This window comes from Acanthaster planci, linkage group LG08 (genome assembly GCF_054643075.1).
Source record: "Acanthaster planci isolate LZ-2023a linkage group LG08, COTS_SCS, whole genome shotgun sequence".
Classification (NCBI taxonomy): Eukaryota; Metazoa; Echinodermata; class Asteroidea; order Valvatida; family Acanthasteridae; genus Acanthaster; species Acanthaster planci.
The window spans coordinates 13,664,885-13,690,075 of record NC_141784.1 but is presented as its reverse complement, the minus strand read 5'-3'; the positions used below and the strand labels follow the sequence as shown (position 1 = coordinate 13,690,075).

Genomic DNA, 25,191 nt, shown 5'->3' with positions numbered 1-25,191 from the left:
AGATCTTGGGCCAATTTCAGAGAGCTGCTTAAGCACAAAATTTGCTTAAAGCGGGTAAAAACTTTGCTAAATAAAAAAAGGTTACCAGCTCAAACTCTGATTGTCATGCTCACCAAAAAACAGCTAAATACAATCCCCAAACAACACACATCACATGGAGTTTGGGCTGGTTACCTGATTTATCAAGCAAGGTTTTCTCGCGCTTTAAGCCATCTCTATGAAATTGACCCGACCACATCAATCATTCTTGTATCCCAGATTGAATGAGAATGAAACCACGGGCTAGATTGAACATTCTGACCTTTCTAAAGGTCACTAGTTGCATCATGCATTCAGGTTTCTTTCTCACTAGCAACAAGGAAGTGAGCCTTTCTCTCCCTTTGTGATGTATCAGTGGATATACTTATCTACATCCTCTTCAAATGATCAGTAATCTTTTAGATTTGCAGCACTGATAAGGTTGCTTAGAATCGTAAATGTGGGAGCAATCCCTGGCCACATGGTACGCAGGATTTAATAGCTTCTGGGCTGACCAGACATTGGTCATGAAGCGATTGCAGAGGACAGCGCAGTTGACAGAGAGTGGTATAAATGTCCAAGAGACTGCACATTCAACTTGTAATCCAGTCTATTTCTCTGATGACATGCTAGATGAAAACTTTCCAATTACTTGGTCATTTCCTAGTCACATTTCCAGATGATTACAAGTGATATAACAAGCATGTGAAAAAATGAATGCTTCCGAGACAATACTCTTGGTTTTCAAACAAAATGTAACCTTCAGCAAATCTGTCACTACCGTTTATGACTGGTCTGAGACTACAAACACTGTTCACAAGGTGACAGTCACGAGGGTTATTACCTTGATATAACATCAATATTGTTGGCCTGTGACATCCTCTTCACAGCGTTAGCAAGTGAAACATTCTGTGCTGTGGACGGTACCACACTGGTCCCGTCCAAGTTCAATCTAGTCCTCTGCCTGTCCAGGCTGCCTTTCCTTAAGGCATCGCTGCCAGTGCCAACATCCAGCATCGACGGTGATACAACGTCCACAGAGTTCGTGACGACCACTCCATCCATCGCATTCACACTAGCGGACGTGCTGGCAATGGGCATTGTGGTAGAGGGCGTGGTTGTAGAGGGAGTGGTTATCTTGGTGGTTCCTAGGGGGTAGTTAAGCTGTAGTACTGTAGCGGCAGGTGCCGTGGAATGACCAATGGGAACTACAACAGGGAAAAGTACAGTAAATAAATTCAAATTTAGATGAAAGAAATAAAAATATGGGCCATACAACTTCTTTTGCAACCCCCCCAAAAATCAATCAAATTCATTTGAAAACCTATGACAAAAAATTGATTCTTATGAAAACTTTCATTCTTGTAGCAACCCCTCTTATCCATCTCTCATGTTCCTTAGCCAAAAAGCCTCTGATATTGTGCATCTGTCCATAGGGCTGGTTAGCACAGAAGACAATGTCAACATACCTTTGGTAGAAGCTTCTATGACTGCCTTGTGGTTCAATAATGCATTTGCTGCAGAACTGCTGTGATTCTCCTTGACCCCGACAACGCTTGATGGCGAAACCAAGACAGGCAACTGTTCTACAACGGCTGACTTGGTCTTGCTCAGCTCCCGACTGGGCTCCAGGGTGAACCGAGATGTCGGGAGTGAGCCAAAGGATGTGTTCAACTCCGAGGAGCTGTCCGAGTTGACCACGTCCACCTCCAGCGTCTGCAAGTCCTGAGAGTCGAGTAACGGCGCCACGGCGTCGGGCTCTGGCCCTGAGACCAGCGAGGGCAGTGTTTGTTGGGAGGCAGAAGGGCCTGCTGCGTCGCTGTCCACCGTGCTGTCGCTCTCCATGAGCATCTGCTGAGGCAGCTTGCTGGGGGTCTGGATGGCTGGGATGGTGCGGCTGGGCTGCAGGAAGGAGTCTAGGCTGTTCTCCATCAGGACTTGAGACTGTGGCAGCGTGGGTGATGGTGAGGTTGCAGAAGGCTGCTGGGGTGCTGGTGGGGGTGTCTTTGGTCTGTAGTGCAGCCTGTATCAAGGCAGTAATCATCAACAATTGAAGGTATATTTTTAAGCAATCTCATGCAATACTGTGGAAGGGGAACTGTCCAAGTTTCTCCTAGTTCAGAATTGCAACAAACTACTTGTTAATGACACAACTTCCCTTGAAGAATCTTGTTTACTTCACTACTTAACAAGCGCTTAACAGTAATTGTCTAAGACATGTTGCTAAAAAGTTATTCCACCTCTGAGCTCTAGGAGGACCCCCCCCCGGTGAATATATACTCCTGAAAAGCCCAGTCTGAATGGGATTAAAAAGGAAACAAGAGTTCTGAAGGTAACACAGGGTCCAATACAGGATCCATCCCTCGTGTCTACTGGGAAATTCAGCATCCCTAAGGTGGACTTACATTCGTTTGGCCCTGATCTCTTCAAGGAGGAAACTTAGTGGAAGACTTGTCTGTGATGAGCTTGCGGATGCCGACCGGAGCGGCGACACTAGTGGGTCTGATGGACTGGACAAGGCATCATCTAGCCTTTTGAAATCCTGGAAGGGGCTCCACGCTCTATCAAGAAGGATCCTGAGTGGGGAGTGGCAAGAACGCAGACTGATGAATACAATTATGACGTCTACATGAGCTGCGTATATCCCACTTGCAAAGGTGGCCAACCCAATCAATGCTCCACGGAGATACTATGGTCATTCCGTAGACGCTGAAGCCAATTAGCAAGCTTTGCACGAGCAAGACAGCAACTACAAACAATTTTCATTCAGTGCAGTAAACAAGTTTGGTAGAAAGAAAACTGAATGTTTTGACTGCTAGGATTTATTAACTTGTAATGCATGCCTACGTGCAAAAACTTATTCCTGGGAAAGTCACGGGTTTTTTCATCTTATGATGAAGACCCAACTTGAACAAATAATTTTCAAACTGACATCTGCAGTATATGAACAGACCTTTTGCCTGTCATGTCACCATCGTGCTGGACTGCGATGCGTTGTGATGGTAACGAGTGCGTAGTATTGTGATGGTAATCTACTTATTCAAGATAAACTGGTCAAGCATGCACCGTTCGCATGTACGCTTGCACGTGGTTGTAGCTGCCCATAGGAATATGTGCGATCAACGTAGCCAAGGCTGTCCACACGATATTGTTATTGTATTGTTGACATTTAGCGCAATCCAATCACATAGGTGAAAAAGGTCTATATATACTGTGTATATTAAACACGGTTTAATAATTAACTTGTCATACACCGAAACAAAACATTCAAGAATGATAGAGTAATACATGCACCACTCTGTGAGGTTTTGAAATACCAGTATTTTTACCTGAAATGATACTGAAGCCCAAACATTAACCATGCTTAATCCAGCATGATTCCATGACACTACCACTGTATGCACTGGCTTTTGGTTAATACAAACGACTAGATACTTTTGTTGGTTTTTATGGGTAAAGGTCACACAACATCCCATCTTCCTCTGCCCTTCCTTCCCACGCTTCCTTCCTCTCGCAACATGCAGTAACCATCAATTTCCATTGCAACCTCTACTTTCACTTCTGATTGATCTAAAGGCAGGACTAGGGGATGAGGGGGCCAAAGCTGTACAAAACCAAACCCGCTGCCGACCGTCAAAATCACACTGCCTGCAGTTAACGTGCCAATCATGCTGGCAGGGCCTAAAATAAGGGGGTTTTCTTTGTGCCCTCACCGATCATTTACTCTCAATCCATTTCCTGTCAATGGATGATTCTTGTATTCTGTGGTCATTTTCTCCAATCGAAATAATCCAAACAAGATTTTTGTTATTTTTTTCTCTTTTTGCAACAGTTGGATGTGACAATTTTCACCTGGGACGTCACTAAAATTAGCGAGGTGGGCTCCCCCACATTAGAATAGACAGTATCCTCCTTTAGCTATGTGAATTAAGCATCTACAAATGAGCATTTCTGACAGGATGATGATCACAACAAAGAAACAACTTTATTCATGCAAAAAACTGAGCACTGACAAGAAAAACCCTGGGCTCTAAATCCACTGACAAGGAGCCACACCTGCTGTGTTCTAAATGAATGTGTACATGCTAATGCTCCTGACTCCTCCCATTTGAAAGTAATTTCTCACGAACCCTCTGGGGTTAAAGTGACACTGTCCTGGAGAAGTTCAAGGTTGTTGTAATTGAATTGGTATAATGGCATGCATGGCATTATATAAATGCTCTTATGCCATTAGCGCAACTACCGTGTTTCAGATCAGTAGGAGTTGAAAGTTCCATAGACCAGGCAAAACGTTAGGTATGTTAAGACTCACATTGACAGTAATAGAGTAAGAATGTGAATGAGCAGACAAAAGACAATGAAAAGCTAAGGCAAAAAAGCAGTCACTGTTACCTAAAAAGCATGGAATAATCATGAGAACGACACACGGGCAGTTACTGAGAGAAGAGCTTTTGCATGACCATCCTTGCGACAGGTTCAAAAGGACGGACAGTCAAGCACCATCAAATCATTTCTCCATTCAGTGCAAAACTGTGGCCAATGCAAGGGCTTACCTTCCACCCCTGCCGACCCTCCTCCTGGCCAGGCCCACGCAGCGCCTAGGCTCCCGCAGAGAGGTACAGCAGTATCGATACCTGTTGTCTGTGACACCTCTGGGTGGGTCTGCTGACCAAGGCCAACCTTGCACAAGGTCTGAATGGGGCTACCGACCAAATTGCAGTCAAAAAAGAACAATAATTAGAACTTTGTGCAGTTTACCAATTGCCTTGCATGCAACAGTGATTTGATGTACATTGGCTATTTTGTGGTTGATCCACTCAGCTTTCAAAATTAAGGCTTTTTATAAAACGACTCAGCATTCATATCTTACTCTTTTCTGAAAATTAAATTGTGATATGAGAGATTATTAGTACTTTTTTGGGGTGAAAATTTTCATGGAAATTGTGGAAGCTCATCTTGAAGAACCAGCCATATCAATGCAGGCTCAGACAACGAATGTGATCTTATCTTATCTACCCTACATTCTCTGGCTATCATCTCAAATACACAGAATCACATTCTTAACGATACTGTATTGTTGAATGTGGTTGGGGTTAAGAAATGCAACAAAAACAAGGTCCATGAACAGCAAAGATGCCAATGTAAAAGAAATGAAACTTACAGCCACATAATGGCAGCCTTTCTTGCGACGAAAAGCAAAGATACCATCAGGATCAGCTTCCTCCTCATGGTCTGATATTGATTGCACCTGCTAAAGAGTGACAAATTAAAGACAACACACGAAGTGGATTATCGTGGCATCCTTTGACAAGCTGCCTACAGAGTTACGCAAAGCCATGCCTCATTTGTTGCACAATGACTCCATTTTAATCCAAACAGGAACCAGTGTTGGGTTTTCAGTCAATTTCATTGAAGTATGATTCGGCTGCTTGTCAAAAAAAGACTTGCTTTGCTGTGACAGGGTTCCTACACCTAAAGGACAATTAAATTCCATAACTTTTCCCAGGACTTTTCCACGACTGAAGGAGGAAAATCCATGACCCAATAACACAATTTCTTGGACTCTTTGGGCTTTTAAAGTTGCAAATAAAATCAGGCATTTAATGTACTTATTTCTGACAACAAAAATTACACACAGTGTTTGAAAAATTTTCCCTGACTTTTCCTGGCCAAAACAGTGAGATGAGTTGCACCTAGGTGGCAATGTTTGTTCATATGTGGACACGCTAATTCAAGCATAGCTCAAAACAGTTAGGCAGTTTCATATTGTTATTCACTTGTATTTTTTGGTCTAATGGAAATCACTCTGTTGAAATAAGGGATTTCTTTCTGGAGGCACAAGAGCTCAAAGAGTTTCAGAAATGAAAACTCTTTCACAGGGTGGGAAGAACAGTTGTGATGCCTTTTAGCAAAAAATATAAAGGTGGTAGGTATTTTGTGAAAACCAGTATATCTTAAAAGATTAGTACGCCCCTTTGATCAGCCAATTAGCCATAATCCAAAAAAGGCTATGCCTTATCAATCACAAAATCTGTCAAACTAAGCACAGGAGAATATTACTTATTCCCCCAAATGACAATAACACAAAGTCACTTTCACAGCAACTTACTGGGGACAGCTCTTCTTCTGAGCTTCTGATATCAGGAAAGCGAGCTGGCTCAATCTCCCCAAGAGAGGAGACTGAGGTCTGGCGTAGTTTCTTCTCATCCTTGTGCTTCCTCTTCTTGTATTCCCTCTTCTTCTTCAAGCCATCCTCCTGGAATTGTTCAAGAAGTAAGGGCAAGGGACGAACACATAACAGATGTTTGTGAGGTTAGCAACCCATCTATGGATGTCATCAACTTTTCAAACAATTTGACATTGTAGGTATAGGCCTCAAGGTGACTTATGGGATTAACGCTGATTAATGAAAAGAGCAAAACAAAACTTAACAACTGGAATTCTTGGGAACATTGTATTTAACTGTAATTCAAGTGTATCTTCCTTGGTTTTAACTAAAACTTCCTTACTTCAAGCCATCAAAGATGGCATCACAAAACTAAATCTTCTGTACAGAAGAAATATGTCATTCTCCAATGGGAACCCCCTGATATCTTTGAAGGCTTCCCACTAAGAACTTTTGGAAATTATATTTTTCCGACTGAGAGCTGCCTGATAACATCAAGTATTTCCACAAGGAAAAGTTGTCACCAAATAAAAAAGCCCGATGACACCAAGTGGGAATAGTCCGACACTTGGGAGTTCCCATTTGAGAAGCCTGCTGTCCAAGTGATAAAATGCACACAAGGAGTAAAGCGCCTACTTCAGCCTGGGATTGTTCTGAAAACTGCCTGCTCCCACTGACAACAGCTGTACCACAATTGTGGTGTTATCAACAAGGTACACTCCTCGCTTTGAAAAGTTCTTTCACTGATACTGCGGGATATTTGGCGAATGTGACAAGAGTACAAAATAGCTTTCAACCCAACTGAGGAGTCCCTGCCCGACTGCACCTTACCGTTTTCATGGACCACGGGGCGTACTGGTTGCCGTTGGGAATTGCAGGGATGGTGAAAGATGGCTGTCGCTTACTCAGCTCCTCACACTCAGCTAGAATGGTGCCACTGAAGTCCTCCATTTGATACCTGATAATAGTTTGGAGAGAATGTACCAAGACCTACTAACAAACCCTAACTTCTGATAATCAAGGTATTGGTTTATATCCGGTGATTTGAGGCCTGCTTGAAAACCAGAAATTTCTAGCTCTGGAATGGTCTTGCATCATTCTGTCATTCTCGTCGACCCGGTATTCAGGCTGGGCCTCTCCTTCATGACTATGGGACCTTTGATGGTTGCAGCACCGGAGATATTGCAGAATGCCACATAAAAATCTCTCTTAAAGTTTCAAAGTTAACTGTGCCAAACATTTGAAAAGTATACCAGATGTTACTTGAACTTGACTTGCCACTAGGGAGAGGCTAATCAAGTGATTTGCCTGTTGTCTGTGATTTGTCAAAGTAAAAATGCCATAACATTTGTACCTTAAGAATATGAGAAGTAAAACTGTGATCAGTGCTTTCTTTGGCATTTTCTGACACTACTCAGTAACTTACCTCTTTTCAAATATCTCCAACGTTAAGTGGACAGCTTCCTTCTTGCTCTTTTCTCTTCTTTTCACCATTTCTAGTAACGTTCTGTTGAGAAACATGTAGCTATCATGAGCTACCCTTTTCAATTAAGCTTGAGTTCATGTGATAATAATTACATGCTTGATTGATTTCTTCCTCAGCACAAGGAATAACTGGGTATTCAGAACACGGACACGGCCGATAGGAGTGCAATAACAAAACGGGTCAGCAGGACTTGTGTGGAAAAAACCATGGAGAACGTTTCGTGACTCATCCGAGTCGCTTCGTCAGCACTGACTGGCTGGCAGGCAATCTGGTGCAAATGCCTCTAACGTTGCCCTTCCCGACGACGGCGGCACAACCTTTCACCGGCTTATAAATCCGGTCATTCGGAAGATTCCTCAACAACCTGGCAACAATAGAGACATTGATAGAGCCTCTCCAGACGATCGCTGCCAGCCACTCAGAGCTGAAAAGGCACCTCAGATGAGTTGTGAGATTCTCTCCTTGCTTTTTCTCCCCACTTAAGTCCAGTTGAACAGTTTCATTATTGTACTATCGATCTACCCAGATTAATCAGAATCTCCAATTGCTTACGGACAAGGTAAGCGAAACGTTGAGTTTGAGATTAGAACATTCAAAGCAGAATTCAACCTTGGAATAACCAAACAGTTCAGGGATACCCACACTGCCCTGTTAAGGTCCCTCCTCAGCTTCAGCATCTTCTCGTAGGAGGCTTCATCGTTCTTTCTGTTCTTTCTTGTCTGCATCTTCTCTGTCCTCCTCCTGAAGGCAACATAGGGATTGTTGCTGGTGGACCCATCCCGCTTCTCTTGCCTCACGCTTGGAATCAACCCGCAACCCTGCTAAGCAACAAAAAAGGTCACCATGTGGTCATGAGAATTTTATCGTTTTTGTAAAAGGTTCAATTCGCTTTTCTTGCCTCACGCTTGGAATCAATCCGTGGCTCTGCTAAGCAATAGAAAACGTTACCACATGGTCATGAGAATTTTGTCATTTTTGTAAAGGTTCAATTCTCAGATCAGATGAACATGTGATATGTGATACTCTGTATAATGCGTTTCCTTTGTTTTTGGTCAGACAACTTCGCTCAACTCCTTTAAAAATGTTTTGCTAGTCAGCTGATGTGAAAACATTCCAAACGTAATGAGCAGAAAGGCACCATTTGCTCACCTGAAAACAAGCTTGGACTTCCTTGGATTATGGAGTTGCTCACCAACATAAGGTCTAAGCAACTTGACACACACGGCACTATGAAGGGACTAGCGTTAAGTATGCCATCACTTCAACTACGCTCTAACGTGTGAACAGAAACATTCTACATGGGTAGATGTGTTCATTGACTACAACCTGATTTCAGCACAGCACAATACTCACAGTCATTGACTTGAGACGTTTGTTGAGCCAGTAGTCATACACTGCTATGATGAGGTCATCGTCCTCCTTCAACAGAAGCTTAGCCTCTTTCAGCGTCACCACCTGAAAATTACAAGGAAAGAATGATAGGCAATTCCACAGGAGACGTTGTTCATTTAGCAGAGGCTGTTAATTTGGCAAGGGAGAGCGACAGCCATATGCGTCCCATCACACTGTAGCCAGTTACAGGAAAAGGGAAAACAAAAATCTTTCCAGGGCTTGTTTGGATGGCAATGAAAAAAAACCCAGAAAATTGCAAGTGTTCATATCACCGCATTGAAAAGGGCTGTGGACAAAAATAACTATTAACTTTGTGCCATTTCATTTATTTTCCACCAGTATGTGTACAATAAATGATTCTTTACAAGCGCAAACAAATTGAATAGATACTAACACCAAGCAATTGGAATACTGCTGGGGTGTCCTGACTGTTCAATGATATGCCAGTTTTGTTTGTTGACTAAATCGGACTGATCACGGCACCAACCAGAACTACAGTGTATGATCTATTCCTGACTGGACTGTCTATGAAGTGTTGCAAGAGAAGTAACTTACATTTTTGGCTGTCTGTGACTGATTCAACTAAAGGAGGGTTAAATAAAACCTTATGCATATTCATACCCTCTGGCCACTCCCCTTCTCTAGTCTATCCATCATCTCTTCAAACTGGAGTTCTGTGATTTCAAAGGTCTTGCGGTGTTTCCTCATCCATTCTTCATCATCAGCATCCATGTCATAGTCTGGAATGTCCTGTTCCATACTAAGGGCTACTCAAGACAGGTGAGGAGAAAACAAGCCACCTACTGTAATCATTTTTTTACAGAACTCTTTAGTCCCATGCTTATCATTTCTGCAGAGTTGTTCACATAGTTGTGGAAGATGTAAGAATGATTATAAAAACTCTTTCTATAGTTACAAGCTCCATAAATGGTGGCTAATAACATGCTTTCTTAATGATTTTTCTTTACTTTATTACCCAAGAGTGCACTTTCCTGTTTTGAATACAACTTGTCAAAAGCTAATGTGAATAAGTATTCCTTAGCCATAATACAGCCAGTGTTTGATGCCTAAAATGAAATTTCCAGCTGATGTTAATCATTCCAAGAAATGCTCCAAAACTGGTAGGATCACATAAAGAACTTCATTATGCTTCCAAACTTTAATATACAAGTGACAACAATAACAGTTGTTTTTTTTCTGTTGATACAAATGAAATTTATTTTGATGGAAATTACCCTTCTTTCCAACTCTTCAGTATCACATGAACTTGCTATCTCAACTTACGCTGAACATGGACATATTGCTTGGGCTGCTTGTAAGATGGGTCATACAGCTCCTCATAATAGCTGACCGAGGTCTCAAAGTCAGGTGTTGGGATGACCAGTGGGTTGGCTGAGCCATACACCTGTTGCGCTGAGATAGCTCTCTGTAGATGGTGCTCCTACATGTACAGCACAAACAGAAATACACATTGGAATCTTCAGCAAAACCACTCTGGCACTACCCCCCCCCACCGCCTTCTCTCCCACAATACTGCGAAGAACACCCAGGAAAGAGCACCCAATGCAACATAATACTGGCAGAAAAAAATGGGACTGACAATTTGGAACAGTGCTCTATGAAGCACAGAAATCATAATGAAACAACTTATACGCAAGTAGACCAAGTGGGCTTTAATGGGACAGAAAAAACTATTTTGTTATTCAATGACAGAAATAAGTGTCTGTTTTATATTTTTTAGTATGCCCCATTAATATGAATAACCATATGATGCATGTGTCTTCCTGCAACCCTTAACCCTAACAGTCCTCCAACAGGTGAAGGATTGAGGACTGTTAGGGTTAAAAGAGAAACGTCAATGCCATTAGGTTTAATTCACAATTGGTTAAAACAAGTATTTCAAAATATCTATTCATACACAATGCAATGCCTATTCCTTTTATAAAAAAGCACATAACAGCTATTTTACCTTACATCTGTGACAAGGGACTTTTGGACCTTAAACTATGCCTGTGAAAAGAATTATGTATGAAAGCATATATCTGCGTATTTTTGATTCAACCAACAGCACTCAAATTCTGAGATCCACAATCCACTCATAAATATAAGTAAATGAATGAACTTTTAACAAAAACCCAAATGAGTTCACCAGGTCACTAGGACTTCATGAATAAGTACTTAGGCCTTGACTGGGTTACACTTAAGTCACATGCCTTCAATTCATGGGCAACGGATAAATGAAGTTTCTGTTGAGTATCCATCCTTAAAGAGTCCAATGCCCAATTTTTTTAAAATTTGCCACGCATGCCAAAACATTCCTGAGAATTCTGGAGCCGCCCAAGCTTAGCACAAGTACAGACATGAACTAATGTGCACAAATACTGGTGCATGTACATGTATGCTCCTGCAAGTCCTAATACAGAACCTGGTTCACCTAAGTGAGACTACTGCGCTGGAATTCCCTGGTTCACCAAAGTGAGACTACTGCGCTGGAATTTCCTGGATTCAATATATTTGCAAAAAGCATTTACCATCGGCGGGTCCCACATGTACCATGGGGGAGGTCAAGACTGAGGCTAGGCTCTTAAGCAGTCCTTCTCCAGACGCAAGTCACGTCTGGCGGAACACCATTCCAACACAAGCATTCCATTATGTCTATGCTAAACTCCTCCCCTCAAAGGGCTATGACCCACTACTGGTGAAGGCACCATGTCACTGCCATTTTACACCCTAGTTTGGTTTTTGATAAAAAATGGACTGGAATCTGGGAACAAGCACTCATACATGTACATATGGTTGTGTTTTATGTAGTTGGCATGGCTACTTCCTTCACAAAGAAAGTGCAAAAGTCCTGTGGGAAGATACTTCGTCCTATATTTCAGGGAAACAAACGTTATGGGTTGTAGTTTGCCTGTATTTTATCAAGGTACATGTATTTCTAAAAAATGAGAGGGGGTATCCCAGAAGTGAATGGCAAAATACACGCAGAACCAGTGTTGTATGACTAGAGTCTGGACTCAAGTCCACTTTTTCAAAGCACCAGTCCGGCAAAATGCAAGTTATTTTGACTACTGATCGATCTCTATGATGCGACATTATGTACCAATGCAGAACTTGCGGACCGAAGGCATCACTGTACCTAGACTGGTTTCAGAAACTCTGACTTTCCCATATCGTTTCACCTCCAATATTGGGTCAGGAACTGGTCTGTCACTCACTATAATATGTTTGTGTGTAGGGGGTCAGGGATGAGATTCTCAGAAAAATGAAAAAAGCTGGAATTCATGAGAGTGCAGCACGAAGCCCTTTTATGGCAAATTGGCCAGGGAAATTTTCAACTTTAGATGCTCTGTGGTGAAATCTAATGCTAAGCCCCTCTGGGACACATTTTACAATAGAAACATTTGTAAAAGTCTATACTCTGAAAAACCTAACCTAACCTTTCTATTATTTGTTAACTTGATATGTGTTACACATATAAAGTCCCACCACATGGTCTGTTCATCACTTATGGTTTGTCAGGTGCATCAAAATACATGTACAGTCCAACACGCTTAATACGAGCACGAAAGGACTCTCCAAAAAAACCTTGTCTTACGGTAAACCTTGTGTTATACGTGTTGACACTTATCCCATTCATAAAGCGCAAGTCTGGTGTCATGCACCAGCAAGAATTGTTATACACTACCGCAATGTACATGTACTGCAGGCCTACATGTACCGTACGATACAGTACACGCAGTGGATTAGTATTTGATGTACGGCCTTTAACTTGTTAATAAATTTTAAATCATATAAAGAAATATGATTTGTATGAATTAAAACCATGATTTTGAATACGCCTACTTGTTGGACGCAACAGCAGAGAACAGAGGTTGTAAGTGGCCAGTCACCCTGCGCTGTACGCACGCGGCGTGGCCCGGCAAAGCACTCCCTGGTAACTGGTACCGACGTTGCACGTAAGTAATTAATTTGAGAACCAGTTCATATAAGGACCGGACGTAAGAGGGCGTTGAAATTGGGGAATTTCCGTTGGTTTGTAATTGGTGGGAAGGGATCTATTTTAAAGTCAGGTTCACCAATAATTGTTCATGTTCAGCTTAAACCCCCCCCCAAAAAAACACCTCTTTTGGACCAGACCTGCTGTGATCAAAACTCCTTTGATGCCGCGACATCACAACACCTATTGTCGTCTAGCGGCACAAGAAACAGAGTCGCCAAGTCATCGCATGCAAAACCGCAGTGAAAATTGCTGAGCGGATTAGCATTTTTGTCTCGACCACTGCCCTAAAGATCCTACCTTTCATGCAAGCCTGATTGTTGTCCCAGCCCAAATGTACCCCCATGTTTGTAGTGGCCATGCGGCCAATCCGAAAGAAGCTTTGTGCATGGCGCGGCTCAAGCCTGGTCTCTGCTGCCTGCCCAATTGCAGCTGAAGCACTTGAGCATCGCTTGTCACAGCCCATGTGTAGACGCAATGGACATGCGTTCCCAGCGCAGTGCTGGGAATGTGCTGTTTTGCGTTGCCAAATATCACTCAAATTTTTTGAAAAGGTAAAAAAGGGAAAAGTGAAGGAATAAAAAGACAAAGAAAATTTATTTTTTTATACTCAAACGTTTTGAAATGCAAATGGTTAGCCCTCAAGCGATTGAAAAGAAATGATCATGTGATCAAACAGAAAAACCCCGTGCCCGGCACTGGCCAATCAAGTAAGCACTGTACGTATCGCACCGCGGTTTGCGAGAGAGAAATGTCACCAAAAAGTACACAGTTTTGGTGGTTTCTGTTATACTAATTAGTAGAATAAAACATTTTACACACATAATAAAAACATGAAATCTCGGCAAACTGATGATTTTTAGAAGAATTTGTTGTTGGATATAGGGAAACAACCACTTAAAATGTCTCCAGTAGCCACCGTGGGCGCTAGTACTAGTGTTTTGATCACGCGCATGTACATGTGAACAAGACTCAGGAATTTTCGTTGGCTCGAAATCCGGATGAGGTTTGAGTTATCAAATGTGTAGAATGTATAAACGTTTCCTACCATAGTATAACACGCATACACCTGTGTACATGTATATACGAGTCATTCTGTCCCTGTTTGGTATAATGAAGTTGAAAATCGTGACGCCTTTTTTCATTGAAAGGTTTGTCCTTCCAGCAAAGACATGTCCGAAAACTGCCGATGTTCCACGCTGACGTAAGATGGTCCACCTGGCAGGCAGAACATAAATGTACTCATCCGAAAATCATGTCCAGCTAAAAAAAATCCGGACCAAGTCCAATCCATTTGTGGAGAGCCCGATCCATTCATCCATTCGTGGAGTGCCCTTATTGCATGCAGCATTAAACGTGAAAAATACCACACCTAAATGTCTACCAGTTAATAGTTGAAACAATACAATCCACTTCGAGCCAGCAGCAGGAGTAACGTTTCGGCCAATTCTTGTTAGTCGGCTATAATCTAGTAAGTCTCCTTTTGTTCAGCTCTTGGTGTTCTGTGAGGGGCAATAAACTGATGCATCTCAATGACTTCAAAGGGCACAGGTCAGATAAGCCTGTGTACCAGACTAGGGCAGGCTGAATACCGGCCTGATTCAAGACCGGACTGGGTAGGGTCGGGCTCTTTCCATACCAGATCTAAATGGTCACCATCCCTTATTGAAGGAAGTAATTAAACGGCTCATCTGTAAACAGCCTCATGCCAACATCAATCTTTTTTTCTTCTCTTTATGTCATATTAAATCAAGTAACTGAGTTTGGGATACTCCATTTCCCTTTGCTTCTACTCACAACTCATCAAATATCGCATCCGTTCGCCCAGTTCCACTTCATCTAGGGGATTAACTCTAGGGCGAGTGCAAACATCGATTTCAGCCTTTTTGGACAAGCCTCCGCAACAGTTATTGATGATGTGTCATTTGTTTTGGAGATGGCTCTTTCTCAAAAATTAAAAGTGATTCATCAAGGAAAATTTCTTGAATGCTACGGGGGCAGTGATTTGTTCAATTTAATACATTTCTCCCTCAATGCTTTTTGTTGCTTGGTAACGTACAGTTCCATGAACTTTCCCTTTAGGTTGTAGCCTGCTATAATTTCTCCAGCTACGGTTAAGTCTGGCCTCTTGCTGAGCCCAATCCATCCTGTCTTTAGGTATTTATTCCAGATCTCATCGTTAGAGAGTTCCATCTTCCTGGCCATTGAAGACAGAAAAACATAAAATATGTAGCTTTATTTTGGCGCTTTCAGCTACACAGGCTATCTGCACCTAAGTAGCTTTGCAGATTGAGGGGTTCTTGTGAGGAGTTGGATGGCTACAAGTGGGTTGGTTTCAGGTGGGAAAAGTTCAGGGAAATAAAGATCTCTACTGAGTTACAACGAAGCCATTAATGTCTGCTCTACATTTCAATGACAACTCAATGACCTTTTGTTTGTTTTGGGGTTTTTTTTGACTGGACAAAAATCAGTCCAAGTTGAAGGTACCAGTGTATTTGGCTTCCCTTGAGAAAACACGTCTGGTTGGCTAAAAATTAGTGTTAACCTTTCTCTCTCTGCTCGAATACTGTGCTCCATCCCGGTCAAGTTTACAAAAAATAAAAGTAATCCCCTGTTCGTTTGTAATTTTTTTTGACAAGACTTCTCAACAATGCATCCAACATTCCATGCAGTCATGAAAAAATATCACAATATCCGACATTATCATGATGACGTCATTTAATAAATACGACCAAAATCACCACTGTATGTACATTTATGTCTTGAGAGCCACGTAAAAAAACGATGTATTTGTATTATCTCTAAAATTAGAACTCTAATGCTGGTGGAAAGCAAATTTCAATAAGGAAATTGTGGACATTAAATTATCATATATCATATCATGGCACTGTACGGAAAAAGCCATTTCCACGCACACATTAGCAGTAAAGTTCACCTTACAACCCCCAAAATGGACAGAGTGCATGTGTGTCACTAGAGGGGCTCCTGGTATTGATGCCCTCACCTCATTTCTAAGTCGGCATTTCTAAGTCATCATCATAAGTCGGCATTTTTCTCTCCGTCCCTTTTCTACAAGACCACAGAAATCCTTTGTGTAAAAATTGCACTGCAGTATCAGTTTCCTTCGCCATGGTTGCCAAGAAGCGTCAAGTGACAAGCCCCACACTGTTTGACTGATGTCTGTTTAGTAACAGCACGTGGTTGAGCACATCAATACCAGTAACCCCTCCAGTGCTATACGCATGCGCTCTGTCCATTTTGGGGGTCGCCTTATTGAACGAACTTAAACATTGCGCATGTATGTGTATGTGTACGGTATGGCGATCTCGAGTCCCGAGCGAGAGAGCCGACTTACCCAGACTTTACTGTACAGTACATTACATGTGCATACAGTCTGTTGATTTAGTTCTGTCCCGTAATACTTATAAGACCCTTGCAGCTGCTTGGGGCCAACAGTGACAGCCTGTACAGTTCCCTGGCTAAACACTGCTTGATACCCCGCCGGAACAAAGCAGCGCTAAATTTTGGCCTATCAACATCGTGTATGAAATTAAAAACTTCCAAAAATAAAAACATGGAACATAAGAAAATACATTGGCACAGGAAGAAACCAACCAGTCCAACTCCACCCTCTCCAGTGTTCTCCACAAGGGGTTTTAGGCTGCCCTGCTAAAATGTTAGACTGCCCCACTAAAGTTTTGCTGCCACACCAAAATTCTCACTGCCCTTTTTTCCACTGTTCCATCTTAACGCTGGTCCGCGAGCCAACTTCGAGTGAAAGCCCTCGTCTGGGTAATCCAGCAGTCTAGTACTTCCGAAATAAGCGGCCAAATAGTTGATCATGATGCATGCCCTCTAGCTGCTGCTGCTTTTTGCACCAAATAAATAGGAGCTTTTGCAACCAAGACTAGTTTGGTCCCTGGCACCAGCCCAGCAGAAGTAATGCTGAAGTCTATGAATGCAGCAGCAGTAATCTGTCTGAAACTTCTGTTCTGCAATGCCCATGCGGTGCAATCGCACCTAACTGTGGGCCGTTTACTGTACTACCGCGGATGGCGGGTCTTGACAACGCTATGATTTGACGTTGGTTCTGCGTACAAGATCTAAATCAGCATGTGCTTTTATACACTGCATCGTAGGGGTACATGTAAGTTCATGAATATGCATTATGTGTGCTACGAATAGGCAATACTGGTTTTCTGATTGGTCAATGGTAGTTTTGACACCAGCGATGTTGCAGTTGTGATTTCGTGTTTGGTTCACGTGCTACGGGTACTGGACACAGACGACAATGAACATGTACCACATTGTATGTAGATTTTGCCGGGCGTACATACGTATGTGCGTGTACATGTACATACTGCATAGAACTTACATGTACTGTACATGTACATAAACGGTTCATAATGATATGGATTTTTTTTGTTGTCTCTTGGATTGTGAACAAAACAAACCATTTTCAGCAGGTAACCACTTTTTTTTCTGTGTGTTTAATTTGATTGAGTAGAGTTATAATCATGAATATTCTGGAAATTCATAATTCCCATGGCCATTTATGATTAGTCATCAACAATTAAGCAACAGTCAGCACTGAGCGCACATGGTTATGCATGATGTTGGAGCACAAAACACTACTGCCAAACAACAATGTTGAAATTTGGGGGAAGACACGGACTAGTGAAAATGCTGGCAGACTAGTAAAAAGCCATCACTGCTGGTCCGGCTGGCAAGTGAGAAAAAAAGTTAAGGGCAAACCCTGTTTTCGATTGGATTTTCCCTATTCTCCACTGTCTTCACAGTTTATCTAAATGGAGAAAAGTTTACTGCACTCTAACCCTAACTGCCCAAAACCTGCCATACTCCAACAGCAGGTTTTATGAGGCTTTGGCAGGTTTGGTACCATACCTCAGGAATTTCTTGTTGAATTTTGTGAGACTTGGGATGAAAGGCCCAGGGAGATGGTGTTGGATTCTGTGTGAGTTGGGACAAACACGGATCATTGTGTGCAGTGTCTGGCTTGCTGTACCAATTGTTGGGTTATGCTTGATTTTGTCAGGTTTGGTACTGTTCAGTGCAAGTCATCCTATACTGCATAGACCCATCCATACCATATCACTCAAACTCCAACGGGCTCATTCTGTTGGAGTTTATCAGGTTTGGTACAGTAACCTGCATGTACAAGTACATAGACAAGTACATGTACCTGCTGGATTTTGTGAGGTTCAGTATGCTTTCTAGTGCAGTAGCCTGGGGGTTAGGGTTAAGGAACGTACATGTACATGATGAGTTTGCCATCAACATTCAGCACAACAGTATGGCACTTTGCAGCATGTGTGATAAAAGCCGGACGCAGTATAGTACGTAAGCACAAAATTCTGGACTGGTACCAATCTTCCAGTCATAGCATTTTCATTTTGTCACATCAAGAACCAATACCTCATATGCGTTTTGTTTTTCTCAGAAAACATAGCCAATTTCCAACATGAAGTTCCAGATTTTTCCTAGATCTGGATCGCTTGAAATAAAACTTTTTCTGCTTCTAAAACTACTTCTTTTGTGTTCTCAAACAAGTTCAGTTAGAAAAGTGAAATGTAAGCTTCTTGTACAAAATTCTGTTTTCAGAAAACATTTAGAACTTTCTGCTAGCTCGAGTTTCCGTTTGAACTTTGACATTTTTAACAGTTTGTCAAAAATCATCAGAGTAAAAAAAATCGAAAAAAAAAATACAGGGTGGTAGATCATTCTGTATGTGTGACTGCAAAATACTTTTTTCTTACTTGACAATCCGATAAACTTTTGCATCTAATGTATGTTTAACCAAAATGACTTTTGGAGTTTTTTCAGTAAAGCTGAAAAATCGAGTCAAAACTTACGCAAGTGTTAATTTTTAATTCACTAAAATTGTTATTTATGAACTAATTTTCTCAAAATCAAGAAATTCTTAATTTGAAAATCAGCTTGCTACAATGCCTCTGGCTGAATATGGATATTTCACGTGGAAACTTTTTCTATGAGAAAAATTATAGCTATTCGAAACTGGTGAAACTGATTCAGAATTAGAAAAAGTGTTGTCAATCCAAATAAAAACTTAGATTTTGAAAGTAATTTTGTAGTTTTTCCAATGCACAAGGTGGACTCCTCACCTTATTTCACCAGAATTAGGCCTATAGGATTTTGTCGCTAGAATTTGACCATGGATTATTTTTGAAATCCGAAATTAAGGAGGCGACTGCACATCACCCACTCGCGCTGTGGCCCCATACGTACATGTAACCCCCAAACCATCCGCTCGACGGTGAGTTCGAATCAATAAAAAAGGAAATGTCCCGGAAAAAAAAATTCAACTTTTGATGACCTCCCGATAACAATCTTGCCTTCAAATTGTTACCACGAGCAAATGTGATTCAAGGAGTCAGAAGAAAGTCCCCAGAAAATACCTCAGGGCCTGTTTTTCACATGGATCTGAATCTCTATCAGTGATCATAATGCTGTTTTGCACCATCCATTAGGCGGCTTTTGGTGTCCGTAACCCAACGACAGATCGCTGATTGTGATCCAGATTCGAGTGAAACAAACACAGACTCAGATCGCACCACAGAGCATCTAGAATCCAAAATTTCCCAGGGCCCTTGAGCGAGCCCCAGACCGAATGCTGTCATGGCTTCGAGCTCCGTGCCCGTATCGTGTGCCGCCCTGCTATAATTTTAAGCTGTGGAGAGCACTGCTCTCTGTAGCATCATATGTGCTAAGAGAAAAATCTGGAACCTAATCCCTCCCTCCACAGAGTCCCTGTGCAGTAAACTCATGACACCAGACTACTGAATGATCAACATGTTGAAAATGTTGCATATGTATGTAAAATTCAATTACTCAGGCTTCAAATTAAAATCAACTGGCTTCACTCTCAGGTTGATGAAGACTCCTCTAGATCTGGAATGGAACTGAGACTTCAAGCTTAGTTGGATAAATGATAATGATAATGATTCTTGATTCTTCTCTCTGATTGGTCAATTGATGGTTATTCCATCTTTCACACAAACTCAAAGGGGAAAAATAGTGTAGCGGTATATGGGGAGATCTGAATTGACTCAAACTCTCAACCTTTACATCAAATGTGCAAAAAATGGAACAACCTGCGACCTTGAGAACGGTGTACCTGACCTGACCTAAACCATACATGTAGGCCCCACGATCGGCGCCCCTCATTATTGCTTATGAATATTAATTTTTTAATCCCACGGGGATAAACTCAGACAACTCTCCAATTACATCGTCTCCTTCCAGTGATGGCATAGCTTACAGTTTCTAGTCACCCCAGTTGCTTAGATCGCTTCATCAAAACGATAAATATTTTTAACTCTCCTATGCTGAAGTCACTCTTTGGGTCACTTGGTAAACACCTCAAACATGTCAAAGAAGCACAGCTGTGTCATGTTGTGCACTGCACCAACTCTCCCTCACAGGAATACCAGATTGCACTTTTGTGCTGCCCAACAACTGTGCTTCACTGTTTCATGTGCATCATTGTGCAGTAAGCCAAATACAGTGAAGAGGACTGCACAAAAGACCCTATGTCAGTTTGTGCTGGCAACCAACTGTGTACACACTGAACCTGTGCATGTTTGTGTTCCATGTAGAAAATACATGCACAAGAGTGACTGTGGGCACTTGTGCATATTAGTGCTGTAAAAGTAAACCAAAGGAGGGTTAAATGATTAACCCTTACCCTACATTATACTACAAATTACTACTTGTAGTAAAATGTTGTACTGTCACTTGTAAGAGGACATGACTTTATTGTTCAGTGAAGCCATAAGATACAATAGATAAGACAATGTACCATACAGTGCTGTGGCACTATGAATGCATGGCTTTATTGCTCTCTGTACAAGTAACAATGGAAGTAACCTAGCCAGCAGTAGTAATCTGTAGCGCTAGGTCCTTCAGGCTCAGACTATTACTTAGTATTTTGCAGTACTGTGTTGTGTAAGCCAAACAATATGCTTGGCGGTTAAGGTTAAAATATTCCTTTGCAAAGTAAATTTATAGAAATTCAAATTTTTGACACATTTTTAAATAAAAACATAATTTATCTTGGTATATTTCTGAAAATACGAAGATTATATTTGAAACAGGATTTACTACAAAACTCTAAGTTCTTTTATTTGGTGAACGAGGGTGTATTCTCCATTGTTTTCATCATGGGCAGACAGCTAAATTTTTCTTTAGCCAGGAAAATTCACCAATGAATATCATGATTTTGGCGACATTTCGACCTCAAATTGCACATGACACAATGTGAACAGTGTCTTGCATAGTTAAAGAACTCCCTGTTTGGAGCAAATGCTGGTTGTTTCATGAAAATATGAGACTTTGGGCTTATTTGTTTTCATCGGAGATAAGAAACGTCAAGATCATGCCACGGCTACCATGCCCAGCCAAGTCGTCTTTTCCGTGGGAAGAAAGCTGACACCGGCCCCGGTCGCGAAAGCACTGGCCCGACCGCAGCTTGTGGTAAGCTGCCATTGAGTCGAGCGTAGGGCTCCATTGACTGTCCGTAATGCCCGCTCTGTCGATGGCCTTGCTGCATTTCACTGTCAGCTCCAGGCCACATTTTACTAATTGTTGTGGCAGCCAACGATTGGGGAAAAGGTAAACTAGCTTAGGCCTAAATGATTTTTGTCAGCAAATATTTTTTAACATGTTTAATGTGTGTGCTGAGCATCCAATAATACGTCATGCACATCAGTTGACACCTGTATTTACCACTGTGGGGCTGACAGGTGATTATTAAAATTTCTTTGACAAGAAGTTATTCCAATGACTATCTGCAGAGACAGTTGATAAGGGCAGCATTTCCTTACGTCAAACACAGCAATCGTAAGGAAAATTTACTCTGATTTGTTTTGAATTGAATTGATTCCAACACATGAAACGATAAGTAAATCCTGCAATGAGAAACGTGCCAATCCGTATTTGTCATAACCTCTTGATTGAGTGTTCTTGTTTTTGTATCTTTTCCAGAGGAACAATAACAGATGCCGAGATGCCCGAGTGAATGATTTGGACCTCCAAAGATGCTTCTGATGATTGCAAGAAAGAATTCAAGCTTTGTGCAAAATTTGATGAAGCACTCAGTGATGAACAACATTTTTATTTGGCTGAAAAGTTTTATTTAATGTTTTAAAGCTATTGCCAATTAATGTTTGACTAGAAAATAGTGAACATTTAGATGTCAATATTCCCAACACGTGCCATCAAATTATTTTGCATGCAGTGGCTTTACTAAAGTGAGACCATAAAAGTTGAAAAAATGATGGTATTTCAAAAAGGAATTTAATAGCAGCATCCACTGACAACCCCCAAGTCATACTTTCTTCAACAAAACTCGGATAAAGTATCACTTTTTTTCTTTATTATGCAAATTTTTATGGTTTAAGTCCTCTTTGAGTCTCCTTGACTGCAGTTGAGCAACAAGCCTGTACTCAGTTTCATTCTTAAAGTTTCCTAGAATTAGAATTGACTACAAACACAAGAAAACTTTACTGATTCATTATCAATAACTCATCAAATAACTCAATTTAGCTTAAGACTAAGTCCCCTCATTACCTTTGGAAATAAAGTCTGCTGGTTTTTAATAGTCATCATGAAGTTACAGCAGATTAGGACATTATTTTATAATTTGTTCTCTTGTATGGCTGTATTTATTTCCAAAAAAATGTTTCTTTTTTTCATGGGCAACTGCAGCTGCATTTATGCAGAGGCGCAGTTAGAATTTTGAAAATGACAAAAAAGCAGGGAAAAGACAACTAAAACGCTATTAGAATAGGCATTTAGGAATGACACTGAATCTTGAACAGGTAGTTCCAATTGAGCACTTCATGTTTTGAAGCTTCTAAATAAATGAGATATTGGCTCATCATGAAACAGGTGAAACTTACATGTACGTGAATGTGCCTATTCTACAATCTACAGGTAAGTCCCTATTCAATTGCAGCTGAACTTGATCTTCTGAGCCCAAAATAGGCAAACGAGATCAGTCTAACTTTCCGAGCAAAAAATTTAGCTCGTTAGTGACAACATTGAAAAATTACATCAAGTCTCTGACTACGACAAAAAGGTAACAGAGTCTCTGAAAAAAATCCGGTTTGTGAATGCCAAAATTGTCGTTCGAAGTTCATTTTTTTCGCGAGGAAACAGTCTACGTGTATTTACATAGTGACATCACATCGCAGACAAATTATATCTTCCCGCGTGGTTTCAGGTTACAAAAACCTAAATACTTATGCGCATGTTCAAACATAATTACGCCATTATTCACGGACGATCATTGCCCGGGCCCACAGCACTTCCATGACACCATACAATTTTGCATAGCTACAGGGCCTAGCTAGGCCTACACGGTAACATGTGCATTCCAGTAAACCTTTTTGACTGTCATAAAATCTCCTAAAACAGTTTACGTATGTAAAAACACAGATTCAGGATAACTGAAAAATGATTTCAAATCAGTAAAGACAAATGCAATGAGCATTTAACATTGAATATTCATATCATCACTGGAGAAAAGAATTGCAGCAAAACAAAATGGCCGACGAATCAAGGCCGGGTCACGTGACCAAATTTTGGCTATTAATTTTTACCTCCGATTTAGACGATTATTAACTCAAACATGCAAGCAATATCTCAAAATAATTATCGTGCACTAAATTCACACAAATATTTTATTCCGGCGGCACAAATAGCCATGTTTTCAGCAGCACATTATCGAGCGCGCCAAATTGATCAAATCAAGATGGCCGCCAGCATACCTCATTAAATATTCAAAAAATATTTACGACTGCGCTGTCGTTGTGAATCTTACCGATTCCTCTTCTTTCTCCATCCCCGTTGGCATCTGGGGCACTGCACGGTTGATGGCCGAAAAATCCGGCAAATCCGGTAATTCTTCTGTCATGTACACGGGCATGGGTTTCGAGGCATCGAGCGCCCGAGCACGAAACGATAACTTGCTCATTTTGGCCGATAGCCTCGCTGGTGACCCAACGTGCGATCCCTTAAAATACAGCCCAAATAGGGATCGGTAGCACGAAATACCTATCCGACGTGCGATCGTGAATGTCGTTGTGGGTTGTCATGCGGTTTTTTAATTCTCAAAATCGGTAGAAACCATGAAACGAACACACAAATTCATATTTTCACCGAATCGCCGCGACATCATGGCGGATTGAGTATCCGTCCCATGATGCTTTGCAAGGGCTCCTCCTGTATGCGCGCGCATCCTTTTGTTTTCGTTCATTGATATAGTGCACTATGTACTACGAAGGGTGGGCTATGCCCGCGCCAGCGCAGCGTGAATTACAGCGATTCGGGGAAAACTGGATTACATTAAAATAATTGAAATTATTGTAAAGCTAAAGAGATAAATGAAATATAGACTTGTTTTCAGTTTTTCGGGGATAGGCGCCTTGAGCACGATCTGGAACCCAACTTTGCCGTGCAATCGCATAATTTGGTGTACAGTCTGATTTTCCTTTTCAGGGGTTCTAAACTTTTTACGTCAGTAAACTTCAGGTCCTGGATTATAGGGCATTTTTATCGCGTCAGAATTTTACTGATTGAACAATTTCGCATAAAACTATTTCTCGGGAAAGGTCTGGTAACTGATAAAGGGGGGGCACCCGGCGCAATCCCCCTTTTATATACATGGGTGCTTTTCCTCCGCTGCTGCCTCTCTGGCTCTGAACAAGTCCTTTAATAACTTTGAAGAAAGATGTATCACTACAAATATTTCCGGGCTCACCTCCACTTGGGACGCCCTGTTTGTAAATGTTCACCCCTCCTTGTAAATTCTTGGTACGTCCTGATAGTACGTACGTGTACAAAACTTTTTCAGGTTCAATCACAGAACGTGAATTAGTACTTCATTTGTGGCGCCAAAGGTATTATAAAACAGCATGGCATAAATTCATAGATTTTTTTCCAAATCTGTTTTACGAAATATATATTTTTCAAGTTCGTTTTTACAAAATATACTGTACACTTTTTTTTTCTTGGGGGGGGTGGCCCCCACAGTCGTGTCTGATTAGTTTTTGCTCCAAGAGGATTCGTTCATGTTTACGTGCCAAG

At 41.4% G+C, this 25,191-nt stretch overlaps 1 protein-coding gene across 3 annotated transcripts in view; it reads right to left on the bottom strand.

Annotated features, from left to right (window-relative positions):
* LOC110977345 (enhancer of polycomb homolog 1-like) overlaps positions 1 to 24,312 on the bottom strand; it is a 30,380-nt gene extending 6,068 nt beyond the window's left edge. The window contains exons 1-13 of one of the 3 annotated variants that reach the window (XM_022231373.2): positions 23,927 to 24,312; positions 10,347 to 10,503; positions 9,684 to 9,829; positions 9,024 to 9,125; positions 8,313 to 8,491; positions 7,611 to 7,691; positions 7,016 to 7,142; positions 6,128 to 6,274; positions 5,180 to 5,269; positions 4,572 to 4,720; positions 2,424 to 2,594; positions 1,488 to 2,041; positions 863 to 1,226 (exon numbers count right to left, since the gene is read on the bottom strand). In XM_022231373.2, the coding sequence (XP_022087065.2) occupies positions 863 to 1,226; positions 1,488 to 2,041; positions 2,424 to 2,594; positions 4,572 to 4,720; positions 5,180 to 5,269; positions 6,128 to 6,274; positions 7,016 to 7,142; positions 7,611 to 7,691; positions 8,313 to 8,491; positions 9,024 to 9,125; positions 9,684 to 9,829; positions 10,347 to 10,503; positions 23,927 to 24,079 (2,420 nt within the window). In that variant the 5' untranslated portion in view covers positions 24,080 to 24,312. The remainder of the gene's footprint in view (positions 1 to 862; positions 1,227 to 1,487; positions 2,042 to 2,423; positions 2,595 to 4,571; positions 4,721 to 5,179; positions 5,270 to 6,127; positions 6,275 to 7,015; positions 7,143 to 7,610; positions 7,692 to 8,312; positions 8,492 to 9,023; positions 9,126 to 9,683; positions 9,830 to 10,346; positions 10,504 to 23,926) is intronic. The other 2 variants (XM_087140567.1, XM_022231374.2) reach the window with 2 other exon arrangements.
* Positions 24,313 to 25,191: the final 879 nt, after the last annotated feature.